The sequence below is a fragment of the Narcine bancroftii genome, chromosome 2, assembly GCF_036971445.1.
Source record: "Narcine bancroftii isolate sNarBan1 chromosome 2, sNarBan1.hap1, whole genome shotgun sequence".
NCBI classification, from domain to species: Eukaryota; Metazoa; Chordata; class Chondrichthyes; order Torpediniformes; family Narcinidae; genus Narcine; species Narcine bancroftii.
The window spans coordinates 36,286,671-36,311,993 of NC_091470.1; the positions used below are offsets into that span (position 1 = coordinate 36,286,671).

Genomic DNA, 25,323 nt, shown 5'->3' on the forward strand with positions numbered 1-25,323 from the left:
CCCCTCTTGGAAAATGGCAATATCTCCACTGACCCTTAGAAGTTGGTCCATGAGAGCTCAGCAGAGAAGGAAAATTCAAGGTAGTATTGAGAACCTTGTATTCATGCATCATATGTATACTGGCCTGCATAAACAAAGTATACACTTCCTTTCAATCACCTCCTGTCCTATTTGTAAAAGAATCTGCAGTTGCTTTATTAACCTATTCAGTCACCTTAGAATCTATAAAACCAAAGTGGAGGTAAATCATCCTTGATCCCTCGAGACAACTAGAAAGGTCATCCCACATTGCACTTTGCCAGTTTGGCATTTTTAGATGTTGCTCCTAGCATGTCCTCAATGAATCAAGGGTGATCCACTGGCTTGATTGTTATGAACAGCACATTGAGGCCATTCATGAGGTTAAAGTTTAGGACAGTGAACTTTTTTGCTGCTGCTCAGGTTCTATTTTATCTCATATGCCCTGTTATGATGCTGGTTCTGCCTGTATGACATTTGTACAATTACAGTTCATTATAGGTAGCATCTTACCTCCACAAAGATTACAAAATGTTCACTTCCAACAATGCCATCATGGACTGTTGCATCTGGCAAAGATAAGTATCAAGGTTTATCCTCATGTTCGTTTGTTTTGTACTTAACATGTTGGCACGGCTAAACCCATTCTTGATGATGGTCAATTGCTCTTGAGAAGGTGGGGATAAACTATCTCCCTAAATTACTGCAGTTTTTCAAGTGATGGTAATTCCATAATGCTAAAGCCAAGGGAATTCCATAATTTATAACCAGCAACAAATTAAAAATATTATTAATTTCCAAATCCAAATAGAAGGTAGCCTGCAGGTGGCAGTGTTTCTGTAAGTCTGGCTGCCCTTGTCTTTTTAACGTCATCATTTGAGGTCATGGGTTTGCAAAGTGCTGTTTAAGTAGACTAGATAAGTAAGTGCAATTTATTTGGTAGATGGCAACCTATTGAAGCCAAAGTCTATGGAGGGAAAGAATGTTCAGGTTGCCAATCAATATAAAGCTTTTCCCTGATGGTTTCAAATTTCATGCATGTTGTTGTAGTTTCACCTTTCTATTACGTGAAGGGTATTCCATCATGCAACCAAATTGCACCTAATAGCTGGTGCAAAGGCTGTGGGGTTACAAAATATTATAATGCATTCAAACAACAGGAAATAATTAGTTCACTAACTTGAGAGTGAATAAACCATTAAAATTCAAAGATATTCAACTGAAGTTCAATGATAAGATTCAAATCACAGGTTTCTAATTTTATTACAATTTAGGGTTTAAAACAAAGGTCTAAAATGAAATTGAACTATGTTCAAAGAGAAAGGCAGAAAAGTAGCCAGACAAGAGATGGGAGAACATTTTAGAGGGCAGTAAAGCATTGTTTAACAGTAGAAATGTGAAATATTGTAGACTTGCTGTATTCTAATGTGAAATTGTTAAAACCAAAAGAAAAGTTTGACTTCAACCACCTTCGTTCTATCTTCCATATAACCACTTACAGCACAGAACAGGCCAGTTCAGCCCTACTAGTCCATGCTGTAGCAAATCCCCACTCTCCTAGTCCCACTGACCAGCACCCGGTCCATACCCCTCTAGTCCCCACCTATCCATGTAACGATCCAGTCTTTCATTAAATGTAACCAATGATCCCGCCTCGACCATGTCTGCCGGAAGCTCATTCCACATCCCCACCACCCTCTGCATAAATAAATTTCCCCTCATGTTCCCCTTATAATTTTCCCCCTTCAATCTTAAACCATGTCCTCTAGTTTGAATCTCCTTCAATCTTCCATACAACCAAAATGATGACACAGTCATCACACTAACTGAAGTCCACAATCCAAAATTGTTTCTTCTGCTTTCTAAATGGTGTCACTTGCTTTTCATAATGAGGGAAAACAGACAATCTGAAAATCAAGAATCATGGAATTAATTGCTGTCAGTTGCCTTAAGTCCAGGTGAAAGATGAATTGACAGAGGGCTGAAAACATTCGGACTGACCACTCAGTAAAACTCTACTCTTGTAGCATCACAGAGCTACAATCTCACATCCTTTGCATTAGTGGGCAGGATCATCATACAATAAAACAGCCCTGCAAAAATATTGCTGCACAAGACCACTAGCCCCAGTGATGAACAGCATCTCTGAGAAGAAATGTTAACTTCATAAACATTGTGCCCTCATACAATTGTTTACCCAAAATAACACCCAAGGCAGTGTTATTTTGGGCAAACAGTTAAATGACAATAAAAAAAAAGCTGGCCTTTCTATTTAATTTTTTAAAATATATTTTTCAAATTTCCACTCCACCCCCAATAATTATACTCCCTACCCTGGCAAATTTCTACAGAAGTGTGGTGGAAAGTGTGCTGACCGGCTGCATCATGGTTTGGTATGGGAACACCTGACCGCAAAGCCCTCCAAAAGATAGTGGACACAGCCCAGGACATCACAGGGAAAACCCTCCCCACTATTGAGTGCATCTACAGGGAATGTTGCCGTTGGAGAGCAGCACCAATCATCACAGACCCAGGGAACATCACGTGATGCCATAAGGTTAGGACATAGGAACCTCACCCTCCTGATAAACTAATAAAAAAAGTACTAAATAAGTAATGCTTTAAACTAATTGAACCTTGAAGTACATTTAAACACTGTAATAACATTTTGAAAATGCCTCCAAAGAAAGAAAAAAACTGCTGCAGCTCTACCCGGAGCCTGATACGAAGAGAAGACCAGAAGAGATCTGAGGCCTAGAGCAAGCTTGAATCAGGGAGCTAGCGCTTGAGGTGCTCCCTGGATGAGTGAAGCTGTGGAAGGTACATGTGCCAACGTCGCTCTCCCACAGCGACAGAGGGATGGTGTCGGGGAAGAACCCAGAAGTGAATTGCACATGCACGAAAAGCTGGGGCCTTTAGTGACACCATCAGAGGAAGAAAAGTCAAGCTCGCAAAGGATTAGCAATGAAGAAGATGATGAAGAAGAGGAAGACTAGCAACATGAAGAGGAGGTACTGAAAGAAGTTAAGATTTTTAAAAGGAATGAAAGGGGAAATGAAAGGGGAAATAAACAGAAACTTGGATGCAGGGAATGAAATGAAGAGAAAATTAGATAAGTTAGATGGGAAAATGAAGAAATGCAGCATGTTGATGATAGAGTGACAACAGTGGAAGACATTACTTATTGTATTAACTATGGAAAATCAAAAGCTTCAGCCGAAAGTAGATATACTGAAAAATTTCAGAAGAAGAAATATTAAAATAGTGGGTCAAAGAAAGAGTGGAGGAGCAAGATCCAACTGGCTTCTTTAAAAAATGAATTCCTGAAGTGTTGGGAGCAGAGAATTTTGAACACCCTATTGAGAATGAAAGAGCTCACAGAGCCCTTTGAGGAAAACCACTTGCAAATCAGAAACCATGTTCTGTGCTAATTAAATACCTTTGATATCAAGATAGAGAGATCTTAACACTTGTGGCAGAAGGGGTAAGAGCATGGAAAGACCCGCTTGAGTATGAAGGGTGTAAAGTTTTGTTTTACCCTGATACAAGTGCAGATTTATTAAAAACAAGAAAATTTAATCCAGTTGAGAAGACTCTGAGGAAAAAGGATATTAATTTGTGTTGTATCATCCTGCAACCTTGAAGATTTTCTTGCCTGGAGGTCAAAACAAGTTATTTTCGAGTTTTGTACAAGCAAAAGAGTTTGTGCAAGATCATCCACAAGTGCAGGTGGAATGAAGAATTAGAAAAACAGTTGTTGCTACTGTGTCCAATGCGGACTAAATCTTTTTGACAATTTTGCAGGACTGAATTATTCAGAATAATGCTTATTCATTTTTTTGTTGGTTTTTGAAAATTCTTTATGTATGAATTGTGATTAAAGATTAAATTGTAAATGTACCAGGGAGGTTGAGAGGGGAGGGGGGAAAGTGTGGTGGGGTGGGGATTTACCAAATTTTGTTTGGTGTATTGATCATTTCAACTTGAGTCTTGTTCCTTCTATATTCCCCAAATATAAACAAATCTGGGTTTTGTGAAATACATTGCCTGTAACATGTTCTAAAAAATTCCCTAAGTCCACCCAAAAAGGTCTTACTTGGGATATGACCAAGTTGAATGCAAGAAAGTTCCGATCTCCTCACCACACCTAAAACATTGATGTAAAAAAATCTGATTTCATTCTGTTCAATTTTTGTGGTCTTAGGTATTGTTTGTGTAAAAAAAAATTATATTGAACTAATTTATACCATACATTAATTGAATTTGTCATGCAATCTCGAGAGAGATCTGACCATCTTTGCCCATCAATTGTAATATTTAAATCCAACTCCCATCTCTGGTAAAATCACCCATTTTTTCATATCTTCCAACCTTTTTAAGTAATGGCAAATAGTTATTATCTCCATGTATCCCTAAATATTTAATCCCATCTTTTGATTACTTAAATTGACTATTTCTTTGACAATGATTTCAATCTCCTTGTGTAAGGGGCATAATTTCACTTTTGTCCCAAGTTCTCGCACCAACCCTCTTTTCAATCTTCTTCAGCATGATGCTGAACCAAGCCATGAAAGACCTCAACAATGAAGACGCTGTTTACATCTGGTACCGCAAGGATGGCAGTCTCTTCAATCTGAGGCGCCTGCAAGCTCACACCAAGACACAAGAGAAACTTGTCCGTGAACTACTCTTTGCAGACGATGCCGCTTTAGTTGCCCATTCAGAGCCAGCTCTTCAGCGCTTGACGTCCTGTTTTGCGGAAACTGCCAAAATGTTTGGCCTGGAAGTCAGCCTGAAGAAAACGAAGGTCCTCCATCAGCCAGCTCCCCACCATGACTACCAGCCCCCCCACATCTCCATCGGGCACACAAAACTCAAAACGGTCAACCAGTTTACCTATCTCGGCTGCACCATTTCATCAGATGCAAGGATCGACAACGAGATAGACAACAGACTCACCAAGGCAAATAGTGCCTTTGGAAGACTACACAAGAGTCTGGAAAAACAACCAACTGAAAAACCTCACAAAGATAAGCGTATACAGAGCCGTTGTCATACCCACACTCCTGTTCGGCTCCGAATCATGGGTCCTCTACCGGCATCACCTACGGCTCCTAGAACGCTTCCACCAGCGTTGTCTCCACTCCATCCTCAACATTCATTGGAGCGACTTCATCCCTAACATTGAAGTACGCGAGATGGCAGAGGCCGACAGCATCAAGTCCATGCTGCTGAAGATCCAGCTGCGCTGGGTGGGTCACATCTCCAGAATGGAGGACCATCGCCTTCCCAAGATCGTGTTATATGGTGAGCTCTCCACTGGCCACCGTGACAGAGGTGCACCAAAGAAGAGGTACAAGGACTACCTAAAGAAATCTCTTGGTGCCTGCCACATTGACCACCGCCAGTGGGCTGATATCGCCTCAAACCGTGCATCTTGGCGCCTCACAGTTCGGCGGGCAGCAACCTCCTTTGAAGAAGACCGGAGAGCCCACCTCACTGACAAAAGACAAAGGAGGAAAAACCCAACACCCAACCCCAACCAACCAATTTTCCCCTGCAACCGTGTCTGCCTGTCCCGGATCGGACTTGTCAGCCACAATCAAGCCTGCAGCTGACGTGGACTTTTACCCCCTCCATAAATCTTCGTCTGTGAAGCCAAGCCAAAAAAAAAGAATATCTGTTTAGATCTTGTCATTGCTTTTTCTGTTCTGTACATTTGTAACGTATTTTAATGAAGTTTTTTTGTTAATTAGTTGTCCTATGTTTATCGTCAGAACTTCCCTTTTAAAGATTCTTTTCCAAGGCCATTATTTCTCTTGTCTAATTAATCTCTTTCATATACTCCTTTTTAATTTTAGAAGTAAAACATAATTTGCCTCTCAAATATGCTTTCAGAGCATCCCATATTTCAAACTTATCATTCACAGAGTTCAAGTTTGTATCAAAATAGGTGAATATGTCTTATAAAAATCACAAAAATCCATTTTTTTTAATTAACAATGTATAAACCAATTTCTCTTTATAAGTTGCAATTGTCATGTATAAAGGCGAATGATCAGACAAAATTCTTGCTTTTTCTCTGCTTCTAAAATTCTACCTTGTATCTGCGCTGAAATTTTAAAATAATCAATTCTAGAGTAAGTCATGTCTCCTTGAATAAAAAGAGTAATCCTTTTTTCTAGGATGAATTCTCCTCCACACATCTACTAAGTTCAAATCTCTCCTTAATACCAATGTAGTTTTTGGTGCTTTAGCTCTTGTCACTCCTCAAGTAGATCTTTCTAAAAATGATCCAAACAAAAATTAAAATCTCCTCCTATTAAAAAATTCTCATGTGCTTCTGGTAAATTAAGAAATGCTTCTCATCATTAATGTTAGGCACATACAAATTCAAAAGTGTCCATAATTCCAAATATATTTGACAGTGTACCGTCACATGATTGCTTCACATTGATGCATAATCCACCCCCTCTAATTTTACCCATCACTACTGCCACTATGTCAGCCCTGTTGACTGTGCACCCTTCCAGTTCCACCATGTTGTTAGGTACATCACTGTTTAGCCATGGCTCCATTAAAAACATAGCATTGCAATCCATAACCCTTCTTTGCGTGAGGGCACAAATCGTTAAATTTATCCAGCTTGTTCATCAAAGGCTGAACATTAGCGAGAAAGATGCTAGATAATCTTATCCTAGCACACAGGCCTCCACACTTTCCCCCATCTTTGTTTACGGTCTTGATGCTGGCACCAGACCCTTCTGGTCAAGGAGAGTTAAATATGAGCCTGCGGTGTCCTTGCTAACTCCATTTAGGTATTTAGTCGAAATAAATATCCAAAAATAACTCTGCTATAGATGTAATTTGCAGTTGAATCGAACAAGCATTCAGAAAACAAGCAGGTATTTTAAACGCTATTTTCCAAAATCCCATAAATTACTGAAATATATATATATGTGTACACATACACACACATTATATGTTGTGTATTATATACTGTGTATTACATACTGTGTATTGTGTGTATACAGTTGTCCAGAGAAACGCTATTTCATCGAGTGGTACATGAACAGTCATTGATAATGTTGAAAAATGAATAATGATAAAACGTTAAAATTAAATTTATATGAATACACAAAATATTTCAAATAGATAAATTAATTATACAAATAGATATAAATGAGTTGACAGACATAGTAAAAATACAATGTTTGACCTGCTGAGTTTCTCCAGCTATGTGCTTAATATTGCAAAGATAAAGATACATAACTGACGTTTCGGGCTTGAGCCTTTCGTGCAGGGCTCAAGCTCAAAACGTTGATTATATATCTTTATCTTTGCTATAAAAAGTAAACCATTTGACCTTCTGACTTTCTCCAGCATTGTGTTTTTACTTCAACCACAGTATCTGCAGACTTTCGTGTTTTACTTCTGACAGACATAGTTATATTTTGACTAATATTAAGAACAAACTAACTAACAGTGATCCAAACACCAGGTTCTCAAAATAAATTGAATAAAAAGTGGGAAGAAAGGACCTTAACGCAAATCATCAGTAGGCAGAATCAATATTGATGGAGACAAAAGTTGAAGGAATAAAAACACACCAGTGGGAGTCGCTTACACATCTATTAAAAATGGTAAAACCAATGGACAGAGTATTAATTAAGAAAGCAGTTTTCAATAAAGCAATCAAAAGGGCGTGTCATGGTAAGGAACAAATTCAAATTATTAGAAAGAGGTGATACTGGAAGAGAAGATAGAGAATAATTGTGAGTCGAGTTAAGAAATTGCAAGGGTTAAAGGACAATTGGCAGTAATATACAGACCTCCAAACAGTAACTGGGATGTGGATAACAAATTACAACAGCAAATAGAAAAGGGATGTCAGAAGAGCTAAGGGGGATTTTAACTTGATAGTAGATTGCAAAAATCAAGTTTGGACTGGATTTCCTTAAAGATCATTTGTAGAATGGCTACGAGATGGCTTTTTAAAGCAGCTTGTTGATGATCCCACTGGACTGGGTACTGTGTAATGCACCAGAGGTGATTAGAGAGCTTAAAGAAACCATTAGGAGACAGTGATCACAATACAATCGAGATCAATTTGATATTTAACAAGGAGAAACTAAAGTCAAATCTGTCAGTATTTCAGTGGAGTAGAGAATTACAGTGGCCGGGAGGAGTTACTCGATGGAGTAGTGGCCGGTAGTAGAATACCAGCCCATTCCAGAAAAGGAGGAAAAAAAAAACAAAGCCCCAGACACACAAATCACAACAAATAAAAAATAAAGGTGTGGAGAAAATGGCACCTAAGAAAGAAAAGCCAAAAACAAAGGGAAGAAAAGAAGAAAGAAATATGCCAGAAGAGAAAGGTGAAGGCCTTACCTGTACAAAGAAGCAGGGACCCGCCATGGAAAGAGAAGCCCACTCCCTGAGGCCAGTGGAAACCCCGCAGCATCGCAATCCATCGAACGCAGGACTGCAAAGATGGCTCACGGAGCCAAACAGAGGTGCACAACCGCGCATGACAAAGACAACACTGACAGGAGGGGGGATCAGCTGTGGAGTGAAACTCCACAGCACGATCAGCTGAGAGAGACCCGACAACAGGGCTCCCAGATGGAAGATAAAGAAAATAACAGGAACAGGACAGGTGAGAATGAAACAAAAAGGAAACTAGAGACACAACAGATAACCAACCCAGAAGAAGAGGACCAACATCAAGACACCATGGAAAAAAAATACCCAACAAACTGAGAAAAGCAGCTCAACAAAAGTCAAAAGAGACACAGATACAAGGAAGAGAAATAGAAGACACAAACCCAAGAGCGGACAGAGGAAGAAGAAGGAGAACACCAAGCTCTGCACAGAGGAATAGGAGGTAAAATGAATGGACAGTACATAGATAAAATAATTTCTCAAGAACATATGAAAGCATTAAGAGAATGGCTGATACTAGAATTTAGTGAAATAACAAGAAAAATGAAAAGTACCTAAGAAAAAGTGAGTAGAATAGAGCTGGTCATAACAGATGTAGGGAAAAGATTAGAAAATGTGGAAGAACGTGTAATGGCGGTAGAAATGGAAGTGAACGACTTAAAATGAAATTTGGAAGAAAGTGATAAAAAAGTTAAAGTAACACAGGAGTTGTTAGCTCAGAAGATGGATATAATGGAAGACTATAGTAGGCGAAACAATATAAAGATAGTGGGCCTTAAGAAAGATGAAGAAGGCAAAGATATGAAAGAATTTATAAAAGAATGGATCCTAAAGATCCTGGGAATGACAGAAATACAGGAAGGAATGGAAATAGAAAGGGCACACAGAACATTAGCCCAGAAACCACAATCACAACAAAACCAAGATCCGTTTTAGTAAAATTCCTGAGATATATGACAAGAGAAAATATATTGGAGAAGGCAATGAAAAAAATGAGAGAAGACAAAAAACCACTGGAATACAAAGGTCAAAAAAAAATTTCTACCCAGACATAAGTTTTGAGCTCCTGAAGAAGAGGAAGGAGTTTATCGCAGCAAATTCGAAAGGCTATAAATTTATGTTAAGATATCCAGCGGTACTTAAAATAGTTATCCCGGGGCAGCAAAACAGACAGTTCTCGGATCCGGAGAAAGCACGAGAATTTGCAGAAAGCCTGCAAGACAGAAAGAGAGATGAAGAGATGAAACAAGAACAAAGAATGACAAAAAACTACATATAAAGAAGAAAAAATAATGTACAAGTAAGAACTAAAGGAGGGAAAGAAAAGAGAAGTATGGAAGTAAGGGAGGGAAAAAAAGAGGGTGAGCTTTGTTATATGTAAAGATAAAAGTCTTTTCTGGAGGGGGTTGGGTGGGAGAGAATAACAGTCACTGCGAAATCAGTTGACGCTTGCGAGCAGGTTCGCAATCAAAATGGAGAGGGGAGTTGTGGTTGCCCGACAAAGGGCAACTCAGAGCAGGGGGGAGGGGGGGGGGGAGACGGGGACATTTGGGGTTAAGGGAATTTTAGATGTGGGAATGGTGGAAATATTTTATGTTTTAGAAGTGTTGTCATACAGTGCATTCAAAAAAAGAAAACGGAGAAATGGAAATGGGGAAAAGGGGAAAGGTGGTGGTGAGGAAGCAGAAATGGGATGTAAACAAAGAGAATGTAAATGGCCAAAGTAGATTAGAAGGGGGCACCAGTAGGGAAGACAGCAGAGCAGCAATGGACGGATCTTCTGCAGGAAATGAGGAATGTGCAGGATAAATACAAACAGAGGAAATATTAGAATGGAAAAATGTCACAAGTGGCTGGCAAGGGAAGTCAAAGTCAACATAAAAGCAAAATAGAGGGCATACAAGGATGCAAAAATTAGTGAGAAGAAAGTATGGGGAAATATTTAAAAACATGCAGAAGGTAACTAAAATTCTCATAAAATAATAAGAAAGTAGGCAGGCAATCAATATCAAATAGGATACAAAATGTTTCTTCAAGTGTGTGAGTAATAGAGAGGAGAGAGTAAATATAGGATCATTAGGAAATGATGCTGGACAAATAATAATGGGAGACATCTTTCACTGTGGAAGACATGAGCAGAATGCCAGATGTCAAAGGATATCAGGGAAGTGAGTGCAGTTACTATTTCAAGGGAGAATGTGCTCAGAAACCTGAATGGTCTAAGGGTGGATATATCTCTCAGACCAGATGGATTGCACCCTCGGGTTCTGAAAGAAGAAGCAGTAGAGATTGTGGAGGCATTGGTAATGATCTTTTAGGAATCAGAAAGAAAATTATAGACCAGTTAGCCTGACGTCAATGGTTGGGAAGATATTAGAGTCAATTGTGAAGGATAACAAGATAGGCAAAAGCCAGCATGGTTTCCTTCAATTAAAACCTTGCTTATCAAACATATTGGAATTGTTTGAAGTGACAAGAAGCGGCATGAAGGAGATGCAGTGGATGTTATGTATTTAGATTTTCTGAAAGCCTTTAATAAAGTGCTGCACATGAAGCTACTTAACAAGAGCCCATGGTATGACAGGAAACATACCAACATAGATAGAGCATTAGCTGATAGGCAAGAAGTAATATAGTGATGGTATTCTCATTGGCTGCCAGTTTCTAGTGGTGTTTCACAAGTGTAGGTGTTGGGTCTACTTCTTGTTATGTTGTAGATTCATGATTTGGATTATGAAATGAATGGCTTTGTGACCAAGTCTGCAAAAGATATGAAGGTAGGTGGAGGAGTAAGTAGCATTGAGGAAACAGGGTGTCTGCAGAAGTACGTAGACAGATTAGGAGAATGAGCAGAGAAGTTTCAAATGAAATACAAGGTTGAAAAGTGTATGGTCATTCACTTTGGTAGAAAAAAGATAAATGGGCACACTTTTTTCAGGATAGCCTAAAGGTAAACTTGCATGTTGAGTCAGTGATAAAGAAGACAAATGCAATACTGACATTCATTCATTTCAAAAGGAATGGAATGTAAGAGTAGGGATGTGAAATTGAGGGTCATCAAGGCAATGGTGAGACATCACTTGGGAGTATCGTGAGCACCTTTAGGCTCCTCGTTTAAGAAAGGATGTGCTGATGCTGGAGAGGGTTCAGAAGAGGTTCCAAGAACAAAAATTATTTGAAGAGCATTTGATAGCTCTTGGCCTGTACTCAATGGAATTTAGGAGATGAGGGGTATCTCAATGAAACATTTCAAATGTTGAGAGGCGTTGGCAAAGTTGATGTAAAAAGGTGGTTTCCCATGGTAGGAGAGTCGAGGACAAAAGGGCACAATTTCATGATTAAAGGGCGTCTCCTTAGAACTGAAATGCAGAGGAATTTATTCAGCCAGAGGGTGGTAAATCTGTGGAATTTGTTGCCACAGGTGGTTTTAGAGGCCCGGTCATTGGGTGTATTTAAGGCAAAGATTGATAGGTTCTTGATCAGCCAGGGCATCAGAGGTTATGGGGAGAGAAGGCCGTGCAGCAGGACTGAGTGGGAAAATAGATCAACTCATGATTAAATGGCACAGCAGGCTCAATGGGCTGAATGGCCTATTTCCACTCCTATGTCTTATAGATTCTGGCATGGTTTTGAGAGACTGGAAAATTGCAAAGGTCTCTCCGCCATTTAACAAGGGAGGGAGATAACAGAAAGAAAATTATAGATCTGTTAGCCTAACATCAGTGATTGGAAAGTTTTAAATTTTAAATGCATAATTTTTACTTTTTTTTGTTTTAATTTAGACATCCAGCATGGTAGAAGCCCTTTTGTCCCACGAGCCCATGCTGCCCAATTATACCCAATTGGCCAACAACCTTCGATAGGCTTTGAACAGTGAGAGGAAACTAGAGCACCCGGAGGAAATCCACGCAGACAACCCTCGAAGACAGGGAGAATGCACAAACTCCTTACAGACAGCGCGGGATTCAAACCCCAGTCCCGATCTCTGACGCGGTAACAGCATTGTGCTAACTGCTACGCTAACTGTGCTGCCCCTACTACAAGGATGGGGGTAACAAAGTGCCTGGAGGTACATGACAAGATAGGCCAAAGTCAGCATGGTTTCCTCAAGGGCAAATCTTGCCTGGCAAACCTTCTGCAATTTTTGAGAAAACTACAAGCAGTCTAGTCAAAGAAGATTCAGCGAATGTTGCATATTTGGATTTTCAAAAGGCCTTTGACAAGGTGCCACACATAAGGCTGCTCAACAAGGTGACAGCCCATCGAATTACAGGAAAGATACTAGAATGGGGTCACTTCTTTTTATGTTGGATGTTACTGATATGTATTGTTGCTCTGTGGCTAAGTTTACAGATGATACAAAGAGAGGTGGAGGAACAGGTAGTTTGAGGAACAGGTAGTTTGAGGAAATAGAGGGGCAACAGAGAGCCTTCGATAAGGAAAATGGGCAAAGAAATGGCATGCACTTTGGTAGAAGGAATAAAAGAACAGACTATTATTTGGATGGGGAGAAAATTCAAAATTTGGAGTTCCAAAGACTTGGGTGGGGGGGGGGGGGGGTGGTCCTTGTACAGGATACCCAAAAGGTTAACCTCCAGGGTGAGTTGGTGCTGAAGAAGGCAATTGCAATGCTGGCATTCATATCTAGAGGAATATGATACAAGACCAGGATGTGATTTTGAGCTTTATAAGGCACTGATGAGGCCTCACTTGGAGTACAGGGTATAGTTTTGGGCTCCTTATTTTGGAAAGGACATGCTGGCATTGGAGAGGATTTAGAGAAGATTACAAGAATGATTCCTAGAATGAAGGGACTAGCATATGGTGAGTGTTTGACAGCTCTTGGACTGTACTCCTTGGAGTTCAGAAAAATTAGGGTGAACCTCATGGACACATTTCAAATGTTGAAAGGCCTGGGCAGAGTAGATGTGGCAAAGTTGTTTCCCATGGTAGGGGTCTAGGACAAGAGAGCACAACTTCAAGATTGAAGGGCGCCCATTTAAAACCGAGATACAGAGGAATTTCTTTAGCCAGAGAATGGTGAACCTCTGGATGCAACCACTTGTGGCTGAGGAGACCAAGTTGTTGGGTGCATTTAAGGCAGAAAATGATGGGTATCCAAACTGTCAGGATATCAAGGGTTATGGAGAGAAGGCTGAGGCAGAGTGGGAGAATGGATCAGCTCATGATGGAATAGTGGAGCAAATGCACTGGGCCAGATGGTCTACTTCTGTTCCTACATCTTACGGTCTAAACATTTCAAGAAATAATTCTACAAATGACATATTATTCCATCGAGAAACAATCTCAATAGGAAGAGTGATCAGTTTAAAGATATTAATCTATTATAATAAAACATCCAATGTTAAAAAGTGTATAAAGACTGAAGATTTAAAAACAGGAATTGAATAAAGACCAGAATTGTACAACAGGATTTGTATAAATGCAGAGTTCTGAAAGCAGCAAATGAGGCAAAGAGTGTTAAAAAAATACAAAACCTGTTAAATTTCATTTAATCTGTATTAAACACACTTGCATTGTAGTTGATCTGCTTGCTTATCTTTAAGAAGGGATGAAACTTTCTCCAAGTGCGTCTTCAATGTTTCCAAGGATGGTACATTTCAGCTATAGGGTTGCACTGGAGAAACTGGGTAGGTTTTTGTTGAAAGGAAATTTGATTGAGACATCTTCGATCATAACTGAGTCAAATAAGGTGGCAAGAGGGAAGTTGTTCCAATCAATGAATGGTGAAAAGACCATTTAATTTTAGGCAAAATTAAAACAGGGTGGACGTGAAGAAAAACACATTTTAGAGAAAACAACAGCAGCTATAATTTCACTGAAGACAGGATGGTGAAAATATGATCAGTGACTTGAAAAGGAAATTGAAGAATTGTACTAGTTCAGAGAACATAATTTGCAGAGCTAAAGTCAGAGAACAGTAGATTGGGAATAGCACGATTGATCTTCTAGAAACGGGCACAAATTCAGTCTCTCTGTGACATAATAATGTTTTTGATTTGGTTTTCAAAAGAGGTGGCACTGACACTTTTCTTCAAGCTTGTCTGGCTTTTTTTCTGTCACGGTTGCCCACACCAAATCTGATCCAGTAACTAGGATAGAAGTAATTAATCGTTCAGGTCAGTAGGGCAAGTAATTGAGCATGGAACGCTCATAAAAATGGCATTGGCAGAACGTTGGTTCCTGGTCCACAGAGTGGCTGAATTCCCACTCAACCAAACCGCTTGATGAATTCCCTGCATTTTAAAATAAATGACAATAATGGTCATCAAAGCTTGTGGCAAGTGGAAATCCGAACCAAAAAAAACAACCCCAGAAAGTGCTGAAAGCATTTAAGTAGGTCAGGTTTTGGATTTGTTCATCCATCTCGAATGGGTCTTCAGACGAAGCAGAACCTGCCTGAAGAAATCAAAGTCAGGCATTTTCACCGACATTGGCACGTCGGCTCGAGAGAGATAAAAAGCCCACGAAGACCCGTGTCCCCCCCCCCGTTCCACATCCTCTCTGCACCAACAATAGTCGGTGCAGCAGAAACTCAGCAGGTCGGGCAGCAGAAACATCGGAGTTCACTCACAGCGTGTGTCCGCACACGTTCACCATCAACTTGAGTGAAGGGTTGCGATACTTGGTGGTTTTGCACCGAGGACAGCTCTGGTCATCCATCCTCGGCCAAGTCCCTGAGATGCGGTGCAGCGGCCAAACCCCTCCGACGGCAACTCTCAGGACGGCGCAAACAGTCCGGCAACAGGCGGAAGGTTAAGCAGAAGGACCGCCCCCCCAAGGAAAGCGAGTGACGCGACCTGGAGGGAGGGACTGCTGTCACCGTTCCCGGGCTCAGGTGTTGACCGAGCGCCGTTTAGATTGAAATTAAGGCATGCCAGTTTTGTATTTATCTTTTCCCTCAATTAAATTTAAATCGGATTGTTTCCTTGCTGTTTATTCAGCTTTAGTCACCACCACCTGAACAAATACAAAAATCTTATGCATCTGTATTTGCTCGCAAAATGTTTATGCAGTCTTGATGTGCTTTGAATGCTTTAATTAAAATCTATATTCTAACATTTGGTGCAGCTGTCCAATTGATCGAAATGGAAAGATTGGCAGGTCCATTGGAACAAACGTTGATTTTGCTTCAATAGGTCGTATATTGTCATCCAGGTATCCACATTTTTTTAATGTTTATTTCCATCTATTGCTTGTTTGCATCTGATGCACCCCCAGTAAACAAAGAGAAAGTGGAGGGGCTCCGCTGGTCAAGTTGCGTTCCTGCATAAAAATGGTCAGTGCAGGGTTGGGGCTGGCTGGCCCCCATCTGCTCACATATAACCCTGGTTCCCGTCCGGCCCGAACTAGAACCCTTCTGAAGACTACTGTGAAACCCTACCCGTAGTTATAAGCTAATAAAAGTGTTTGTTCTCCCTCCAGTCATCAGGTGTGTTATGAGCCCAGAGGACCTACAAACCCAGCAGCAATAGACATTCACCAAGACAAATGGTTACTTAAACAAAAGTTGCTTTTAATTATCTTTAAACATGAAAACAGAATCACACTTTAACTTATCACTACTGACTTAACTAACCTAAATTAACCCCCTTCTAATTCTAAGCACACGTGAATGTAATGTATGTGTGTAAGTTCAGAAAAGTTATTTGGTTCATAGTCCAGTCTCACTTCTCATTCCTCCAAGTTCACGATGTCATGATAATGAATATGTATGAGATATACCGGAAGTCACGTGGTATGAGAGAGCGAGATAAGAGCACAAGCAGGAGAACAAAGGAAACGGGAGAATAAAGCCACTGAGAAGTTTACCTGATAAAACTTGTGTTTAATGTTTTATTAACTTCACATTTCGGGCCACAAATGTGACATTGGCGATGAGGATGAAAGAAGCTTGAAGAAAATTAAAGACTAAACAAGATTACAGAGGATTACAGACAACTTCAAGGTGATAAGAATTTTCTCTTTGACTTAGTACTTTTGGGGCTGGAATATTTTGTCATGGCTGGTGCAGACAGTGACTTTCTAACACATAGTGGAATTGCTCATTTTGACCCAACGGGTGATGCAAGCACTGTAAGTGTGAAGTGGAAGGCATGGCTGGAAGAATTTGAATCCTACGCCGACAGTCGTGGCCTATTTCTAGATACCGGTACAGTTGAACAAAAACCGCAGAGGAGGGCGTTACTTCTTTTCACGGCTGGACCTGCAGTTCAGGAAACATTTAGGACACTTTTGAATACTGGAAGAAAGGATGAGTACCGGAAAGCGGTTAATGCATTAAATGCACACTATGTAGTGACACCGAATGCTACATTTCAACGCCATTTGTTTCGGAGAACGAGACAAGAAGATGGCCAGACAATTGCTCAGTACGTGACGAGACTACGCCAGCTAGCTGTTTGATGCAATTACATGCCAGCTGATTTGGACAACCAATTATTGGATCAAGTCATACAGCACTGCAGATCAGATAAACTCAGAAGACGTCTACTGGAAAGAGGGAGTGAGTTGGAACTCACCGATGCTTTAACCATTGCTGCTGCATTAGAGGCTGTTGAAGGGCAATTTCATACCATGACCCTGAAAGACAACTCAAGCCAGCAAATTAAGAGGCTCTCACATCGCCATAACCAGCCAAGATATACGCCGACACAGGACGTGGAGTGTTATCGATGTGGAAACCGAGGTCACTTTGGAAAAGACCCATATTGCCCGTCCAAAGGCAAAGTTTGCAGAAAGTGTGGAGGCAAGGACCACTTTGCAAAGAAGTGCAAAAGCAAGTCCAATGCAGACCAGAAGAGGAAGAGTACAACTTCCAAAGGCAAAGCCTGGGGGAAAGGAAAGTATCCTGGAAAGAAAGATATCATTCGCCAGATAGACGGTGACGATGATGATACCCAGGAGGAACAGAGTTGTTACCAACTTACGTTGAATGAAGTACGTCATGAGAAGGTCCCAGTGATCATTGGTGGAGTGACAGTTCAGGTCATTGTAGACTCAGGCAGTGACAGTAATGTGATTGTTCGACATTTATGGGAGAAGTTGAAAAGGAAAATGATCATCTGTACCTCAAAGATGTGTTCCAAGAAACTGTATCCATACACAGCAACAAAGCCATTGCAGACCATTGGATGTTTTACTGCAACTGTTGAAGCTGGAGATAAGTACACCGAAGCAGAGTTTATGGTCATAGAAGAGAGGGGAGAACCATTGCTGAGTAGAAGCACAGCGCAAGACCTGGCAATACTTCATATTGGAGCCTGTGTCAATTCAATTCAGTCATACGAGGATATGAAGCAAGAATTCCCCGCAGTCTTCCAAGGAGTAGGAAAGCTGAAAGGTCGACAATTGAAGCTAGCGGTAGATGAAACGGTCAAACCCAAGGCACAACCAATGCGCCGAACTCCATTTGGACTTCGTGGGAAAGTCGAAGCCAAAATTAAAGAATTGATCGAACAAGACATTATTGAACCGGTGGAACATTCAACACAATGGGTCAGCCAAGTAGTGATTGTGCCCAAACCAAAGGGTGACATAAGACTATGTGTTGACATGAGAATGGCCAATGAAGCTATGATTAGAGAACGACACCCTATACCAACAGTGGAGGAAATACTTCAAGAACTAACTACCAGCAAGGTATTCTCAAAAATTGATCTGAAATGGGGCTATCATCAATTAGAGCTGGATCCAGGTTCCCGAGATGTGACAACATTTGTGACTCACTGTGGATTGTATCGTTACAAGAGACTATCATTTGGAATTAATGCAGCTTCGGAGATCTACCAGTATGAAATCCATCGAGTGATTCAAGGCATTCCTGGAGTTGCCAACATTTCTGACGACATCATAGTCCATGCACCAACGAAGGAAGAGCATGACAAACGGTTGAGGCGTGTACTATCTAGACTACAGGAGGCAGGCCTTACCGTAAATGGAAACAAGTGCCAGTTCGGTGTGTCAGAAATGGACTTCATGGGACACAGATTTACACAGAAAGGACTAAACCCTGCAGAGGCCAAGGTGAAAGCTATTGCAGAGGCACATGCACCTCAGAACGCAACAGAGGTGAGGAGTTTCCTGGGATTGGTCAATTTTTGTGCAAAGTTCATTCCTAATTTCGCTACAGTGGCAGAACCACTAAGGAAACTAACCAGGAAAGGTGTACCATTTCATTTTGGATCTGAGCAGAAGAAAGCGTTCACAGCGCTGAAGCAAAGCCTGACAGATGAAAAAACTCTTGGATATTACGATCCGCTGGCATCAACCAAAGTCATAGCGGATGCCAGCCCGGTTGGTTTAGGAGCTGTGTTGGTCCAGATGCATGATGGAGGACCAAGAATCATTGCCTATGCCAGCAGATCGTTATCAGATGTGGAAAGAAGATACTCTCAGACAGAGAAAGAAGCACTCGGACTTGTATGGGCCTGTGAGAGGTTCCATGCATATTTATACGGCATTGAATTTGAACTCATCACAGATCATAAGCCATTAGAGGTGATCTATGCACCTAGATCCAAACCATGTGCCAGAATAGAGAGATGGGTACTCAGACTACAACCCTACAAATATAAAGTAATCCACGTTGCAGGGAAAGCAAACATTGCTGATCCGCTGTCCAGATTGGTGAAGGATGGTGGTCCACAATCCAAGTCAGAATTGGGAACAGAAACAGAGAGCTTTGTACGCTTCGTAGCTATTCAGGAGACACTGAAAGCTGTGACTACGAAGGAAGTCGAGAGAGAATCCGAACGTGATCCAGAACTCAAGGAAGTAAGAGAATGCATACAGAGTGGACAATGGGACAAGTGTACTCACAAGGCTTACATTCCCATTAGAGACGAACTTTGTTGCATCGGACAGTGTGTATTGAGAGGTTGCAGGTTGGTGATTCCGCAAACATTGAGACCGAAGATCGTATCCTTAGCGCATGAAGGACACCTAGGTATTGTTAGTACCAAGCAAAACCTCAGGACCAAGGTATGGTGGCCAAGTTATGATAAGGACGCAGAGAAATTTGTTAAAACTTGTCACGGATGTCAAATCACAAGTAGGAGTAATCCGCCAGAACCGATCCGGAGTACGCAACTCCCGACAGGACCATGGATCAATGTAGCTGTTGATTTTCTTGGACATTTACCGACGGGTGAATCAATTATGGTAGTGATAGATTACTACAGCAGATACTATGAGTACGTGGTGTTGAAGTCCACAACCACTGAAAAAACAATACAAGTATTAGCAGAGATATTCGCAAGATATGGATTACCTGTTACATTATACTCTGACAATGGTCCACAATTCATTTCAGAGACATTTGCGGAATACATGAGAACCACAGGTATCCACCATCATAAAGTAACTCCGAAATGGCCGCAAGCCAACGGAGAAGTAGAGAGACAAAATCAGTCCATTGAAAAACGATTGAGGATTGCACACGCAGAAAGACAAAATTGGCAAGAAGCATTGCTGTCTTATGTGGCTGTCTATCGAGCAACGCCTCATGCAACCACTGGAAAAAGTCCTGCAGAAGCATTTTTTGGGAGAAAAATCCGCACAAAAATGCCAGAAATAAAGGAAATCCGAGATGACCAGGAGATGAGGGACCACGATGCTGAAAAGAAAGGTGCAGCAAAGCTGTACACAGATTCGAAATGTGGAGCCAAGTATTCAGACATCATGCCAGGAGATAATGTTCTAGTGAGGCATGAAACTGGTGGTAAGCTAGACACACCTTATTACCATCAACCCTATATTGTCGTATCCAGAAGTGGCAGTATGGTGACAGTCAAGTCTCCGACTGGAGTCCTGTATAAGAGAAATGTATCAGGTGTAAAAAGGTACCAGTACAGAGATACATCGAGCGAAGAGGTTGAAAGGCCAATACGAGATGCTGAAACTGAGAGACCTGATGATGTTCCAGAGGCAGTTACCAGCACTCCTGATGAAGTGACTAGAGCGCCAGAAACACCCAAAGCCGTGGCGAGCAGTATTTCCGACGCTGAGAGTGAACAACCGAGAAGCGACGACAATATCGCAGGCAGGCCGAAACGAAACTGGAAAGTGCCCAAACGATACGAAGACTTTGTGCCATAGTTTTAATAAGAACTTTGGGACAGTATTTTAATCTTATATCATAAAGTGCATGTATGAGTGCTGTAGGAAGTAAACTTTATGTAGTTGAGTTATAGTATTACCATTAGTTACGATGTTTGTATGTTTCCGAGAGATATTGGTAAGTGAAGGTAAAGTTTATTTCTGATTAAAGGAGGGATGTCATGATAATGAATATGTATGAGATATACCGGAAGTCACGTGGTATGAGAGAGAGATAAGAGCACAAGCAAGAGAACAAAGGAAACGGGAGAATAAAGCCACTGAGAAGTTTACCTGATAAAACTTGTGTTTAATGTTTTATTAACTTCACATTTCGGGCCACAAATGTGACACACGGGTTGCAGGCAATTCTTGTACTGTGCACAGAATGGAACATTTATAAAGTTCACCAGGCTTTGGTGCTTGAAGGTAAATGGTTACAGCTCAGGAAGGTTCTTGTCGGTTTTCAGAGAGAGATTTGTTGTTCCTTTTTAATCAGCCACTTCAGTGTCTTGCTGACAAAACTTGCCCCCTCAGGGTTCTCCATATGATAACCCATTTCTTTCAGGTCACCACAGAGTTCCTCCTTGTTTCACTTATTCCAAGTGAAACATTAGACAGCCAGTACTCTCCTCTTGCATGACCCAAAGGGGCTTTGACCAGGCTGAATTAAGAACTCACAGCCCATCTTCCAAATGGGACTTTCCACAAGCTTGCCAGCTTGTCCTATTCCAGTCCCAGTTGCTGTTGCTGGCTGTAACACTGTAGAAGTAATCTCTGTGTGTGTGTCTCTCTGTCTCTCTCTGCTTGAAAAACCACATGACCCTCTTAGAACAGCAAGTTCTCTTCCAGACAGAAGCCAGTTCCAACAAGCTCTTTCATCTGTTGCCTTTTTGTAAACAACAATCCATTTGTGAAGTCTCTTGAGCACTATCCAAAGCTCTTGCAAAGGCTGTGGGGCCGATATGTCACGCATTAGCAGAGCTCCAGAATTTCAAATAAGATCTGTTTTAAAGTGTTTGTATGTGACCTACTCTAACAAAAATTTCCAAATTTATCTCCCAAAAACATAACTATGTTTTCAGCTGTCACAAGTGAAACTCTGTCTTATGCTAAACCTGGACAGCAAAAAATGGCAGATTTACCACAAGACAGAGTTTTGCCTGATGAACCACCATTTACATACATAGGAGTTTATTATTTTGGTCCTTTGCAAGTAAAACGAGGAAGAAGAGTTGAAAAGCGATAAGAAACTATTTTTACTTATTTAATTATGAGAGCAATTCATATTGAAGTAGCTTATTCCTTAAACAATCGAAGCGCTACTCAAGCCTGCAATGCTGCTGATAGACCCTCTGACCCCCAACGAGGCTGAGGAGTTCACATTGCTGGCTAGACTGCTTTCAAGTCTACCTGAATGCGACCAGAGACGTCTTCCACACTAATAAACTCCGGAGGTCCACAGACCCATTTTTAGGGTAGGAACGAAAGGGTATGAAGTCATCAGGGACTGCACTATGTATGATGCTGCCATTGAGGAGTTGAAGGCTAGGTACCTGAAGTCACAAAACGAGGTCCTAGTGAGGCACTGACTTGCTCTACATCGCCAATGGCCAGGAGAGACCATTGATGACTACCTGCTGGATCTGTGGACGCTTGCCAAGAAATGCAGGTTCATAGTGGCTCCGGGCCATGTTCGTGAGGAAGAACAGATTTTGGACACTCGAGTTGTGGGGGTCCACTTGAGGTACATGAGGCAGTAACTACTCGAGTCAGGTAAAAAGGACCTGGCTAGACACGTTGAACTGGCCAAATCGTTGGAACAGGCCAAGATCTAGAACGATGACCTTGAAGCCAGTGAGCTCACTCACCAAGATGACCCCTTCCAATAACCAGTGCTCCCGCTACCCCAGGCCTAACAGCTGCCGATTCTTGTGCCAGGGAGTACTTTTTTGCAGCAAGATCCAGCATCCTCGATCCCATTTCACGTCCAGGACTCAGTGTGTTCCAGCTGTGGCAAGAAATGGCATTGGGCGAGGGTTTGCCACACAAGGGGAAGCCCAGGGAAGTCCACAGCATGCACTGCTCCCAGATCCGATTCCAGCCCCAAGCCACTAACCTGAATTCACCCTGAGCCCATTTGCTGTACTACATGCCAATGGAGGGTGGAAGTTCCAGTGAGGAAAGAACGTGAAAAGACTCGGCAGCCATCTAGCCGTGAGCCAAATTCAAATGGCATCATCATCAGAGGACGAGGAAGGAGAGCAGCCATCTTGCCATGCCATGGGGTCACATGCATGGCAACCAGGGCTGTGGGGGCCACTTGAGTGAGGAGTATGGAGTCTCCAGGGTCCTCGCGTCGATGGTTCTTGTTCAAGACAGACCTCACCAGTTCAGCAACTCCATAGTGACTGTGAATGTAAATGGACATTCCACTAAATGTCTGATCGACATCGACTCTACTGAAAGCTTCATCGACTCAAGGAATGTTCAAGAGTACAACATAAAGATGATTCTTTCCAATTATTGCATATTCCTTGCATCTCATTCACATTCCACAAGTATTCAACAACATTGTGTAGTACATCTGTCATTTGAATGGGAGGAAATTTTGTAAATTTTGTGCTCCGGTATTGTTGGGTCTGGACTTCCTGTGTCACCATGACCTTGGAGGGGGCGTGGCAAGATGGCGTAGAGTCTAGACGTGTAATCTCGACCTCTCTGGCCGGACTTTTAAGTACCGGTTTTTTAACCCTTTGTTTTCAAGTTTAAACTTCTTAAATTTTAGTTGAAAGTATTAAGGAACTATTATGGCCATTAATGGTATAAAGATTGAACCTCAAGTGCAGAAGAAGTTACATTTTCGATGTACTGAAGATTTGGAGCCTAAACAACTTGCTACAGCCTCAGGTTTAATTTCTTCAGTTCCTAAACTACAAAGACTGCCTGTGGGAGCTGAAAAAAAATGTCTACTATTCACCAAGTGAAGGATGGCACTGGAATTACCCATTCTCTGGAAGAAGGTGCATGTTCCCAAGAAGTGGATCCTGATTCTGGAAGCCTTTCGATTTTAACGGAGGGAGCATGCAGGAAGACAACTCCATTGTTTGAAATGCTTCAGGCAGCATTCCAACCTGAAGATTTCAATTTCCTCCATGATTTTGCGAAAAAACAACGAGCTGCAGGGGGAGAACAGCGGCAACCCCCTGAGGAAGTCGGGGTGCCATCGCTGGGAGTCCAAACCCGCAGTAAAATCGCTAAAATGCCTTTTGTTGAGTTGCAGCAGGAGCTGCAGTTACCTGGTTCTGCCACTACGTCAGAGAAGCAGAGCTGAGCTTTTCTGAGCTACAATGTATGCAGTTAAACGCTGTCATTCAACCCTTACTGAATGAGATGGCCCAAATGAATGCTACTATAAGTTCAGAATTGAATACAGTTAAAACATGTATGGAAGCATCTTGTGAAGATTTTTTAAAGTTTCAGTCTGCTTTTTTGGAATGTAAACAGCAAGTGGTTTCTAACACAGAAAAAGTGTTGAAGGTTGAAAAATCAGTTATAGAATTGCGAGAATGAGAGAAGGAGTTAGGGAGGAAAATAGACTACTTGGAGAATCAAAGCAGAAGGAATAATGTGAAAATCATTGGTTTGCCAGAAGGTATGGAAGGACAAGATCCTCTTCGTTTTTTTAAAGACTGGATCCCACAAGTACTAGGGCAAGAATTTTTTTCTGGAGACTTGGTATTGGAAAGAGCTCATAGAGCTTCAAGAAGAACACCTTTACCTGGTCAGCCATCGAGACCTGTAATAATTTGATGCTTGAATTATTTGGATAGAAAAGCAATACTTCAACTAGCAGTGCAAAATGCGAGACGACAACAAACTCCGTTATTGATTCAGAATAGCCGAGATTTTTTTATCCTGATTTGAGTCAAGAGGTCATTCAACGTCGACGTCGATTTAATTCAGTTAAAGAAGTTTTGTGGAGTAAAGGTTATAAGTCTACTTTTCGCTATCCAGCAGTGTTGAAGGTGTTTTATGGAGACTATCAATCTCAGTTTTTTGAGAATGATCATGAAGCAATGATTTTTGCTGATTCATTGCCAGATATAAGAGGACAAAGACGTAGTCCACCATTGTCTCCTAAAGAAAAATGTGGTTGTTCTGAAAATGGAAGAAATGGCAGAAATGGGAAAAACGGGAATGGAAAGAGTCCAATTTCTTTTGAAATAGGACATCCGAGTTTGGAACCTCTTGGATGAATAGAAGAATTTTCTTATTCTTATTTTACTTTTTATGATATCATGATATTTTGATGTTATTCTTTGTTCGGCTGGGAAGGGAGAGATTTGCTCTAGGTTCCACTAGTCATCAGCCACTGGTGGGTGACCCACACCCAATTTTTGTTTAGGGATTACTACTTTTTGGTAGATTTTTTTCTTTATTTTTTTTTCTTTTCATTTTAGTTAGCTTTTAATCTTTTACTTTTTTCTCCTATTGGTGGGCCTATATATGTTGATTTGACTTTTCATATAAAGATATTATTGGTATTTAGTAATATTAATAGATATGTCAAAGTTGAAGTTTGCTATTTTTAATGTTCGAGGTTTAAACAGTCCGATCAAGCGTAAGCGAGTTTTGGCGTATATTAAGAAAATGAAAATTGATGTTGCTTTTTACATACGTTTGGTAGAGATATGATTTTACCTGAAATGACTAAATTTGAGACTTTTTTTATGAAGG

The 25,323-nt window shown here is 41.1% G+C and overlaps 1 protein-coding gene across 4 annotated transcripts in view; it reads right to left on the reverse strand.

Annotated features, from left to right (window-relative positions):
• mnat1 (MNAT1 component of CDK activating kinase) overlaps nt 1-15,226 on the reverse strand; it is a 124,604-nt gene extending 109,378 nt beyond the window's left edge. For 3 of the 4 annotated variants that reach the window (XM_069916283.1, XM_069916281.1, XM_069916284.1), the window contains exon 1: nt 15,059-15,224. In XM_069916283.1, coding sequence (XP_069772384.1) covers nt 15,059-15,147 — 89 coding nt within the window. In that variant the 5' untranslated portion in view covers nt 15,148-15,224. Of the gene's footprint in view, nt 1-15,058 lie in introns of all 4 variants that reach the window. The other variant, XM_069916282.1, reaches the window with a different exon arrangement.
• Nucleotides 15,227-25,323: the final 10,097 nt, after the last annotated feature.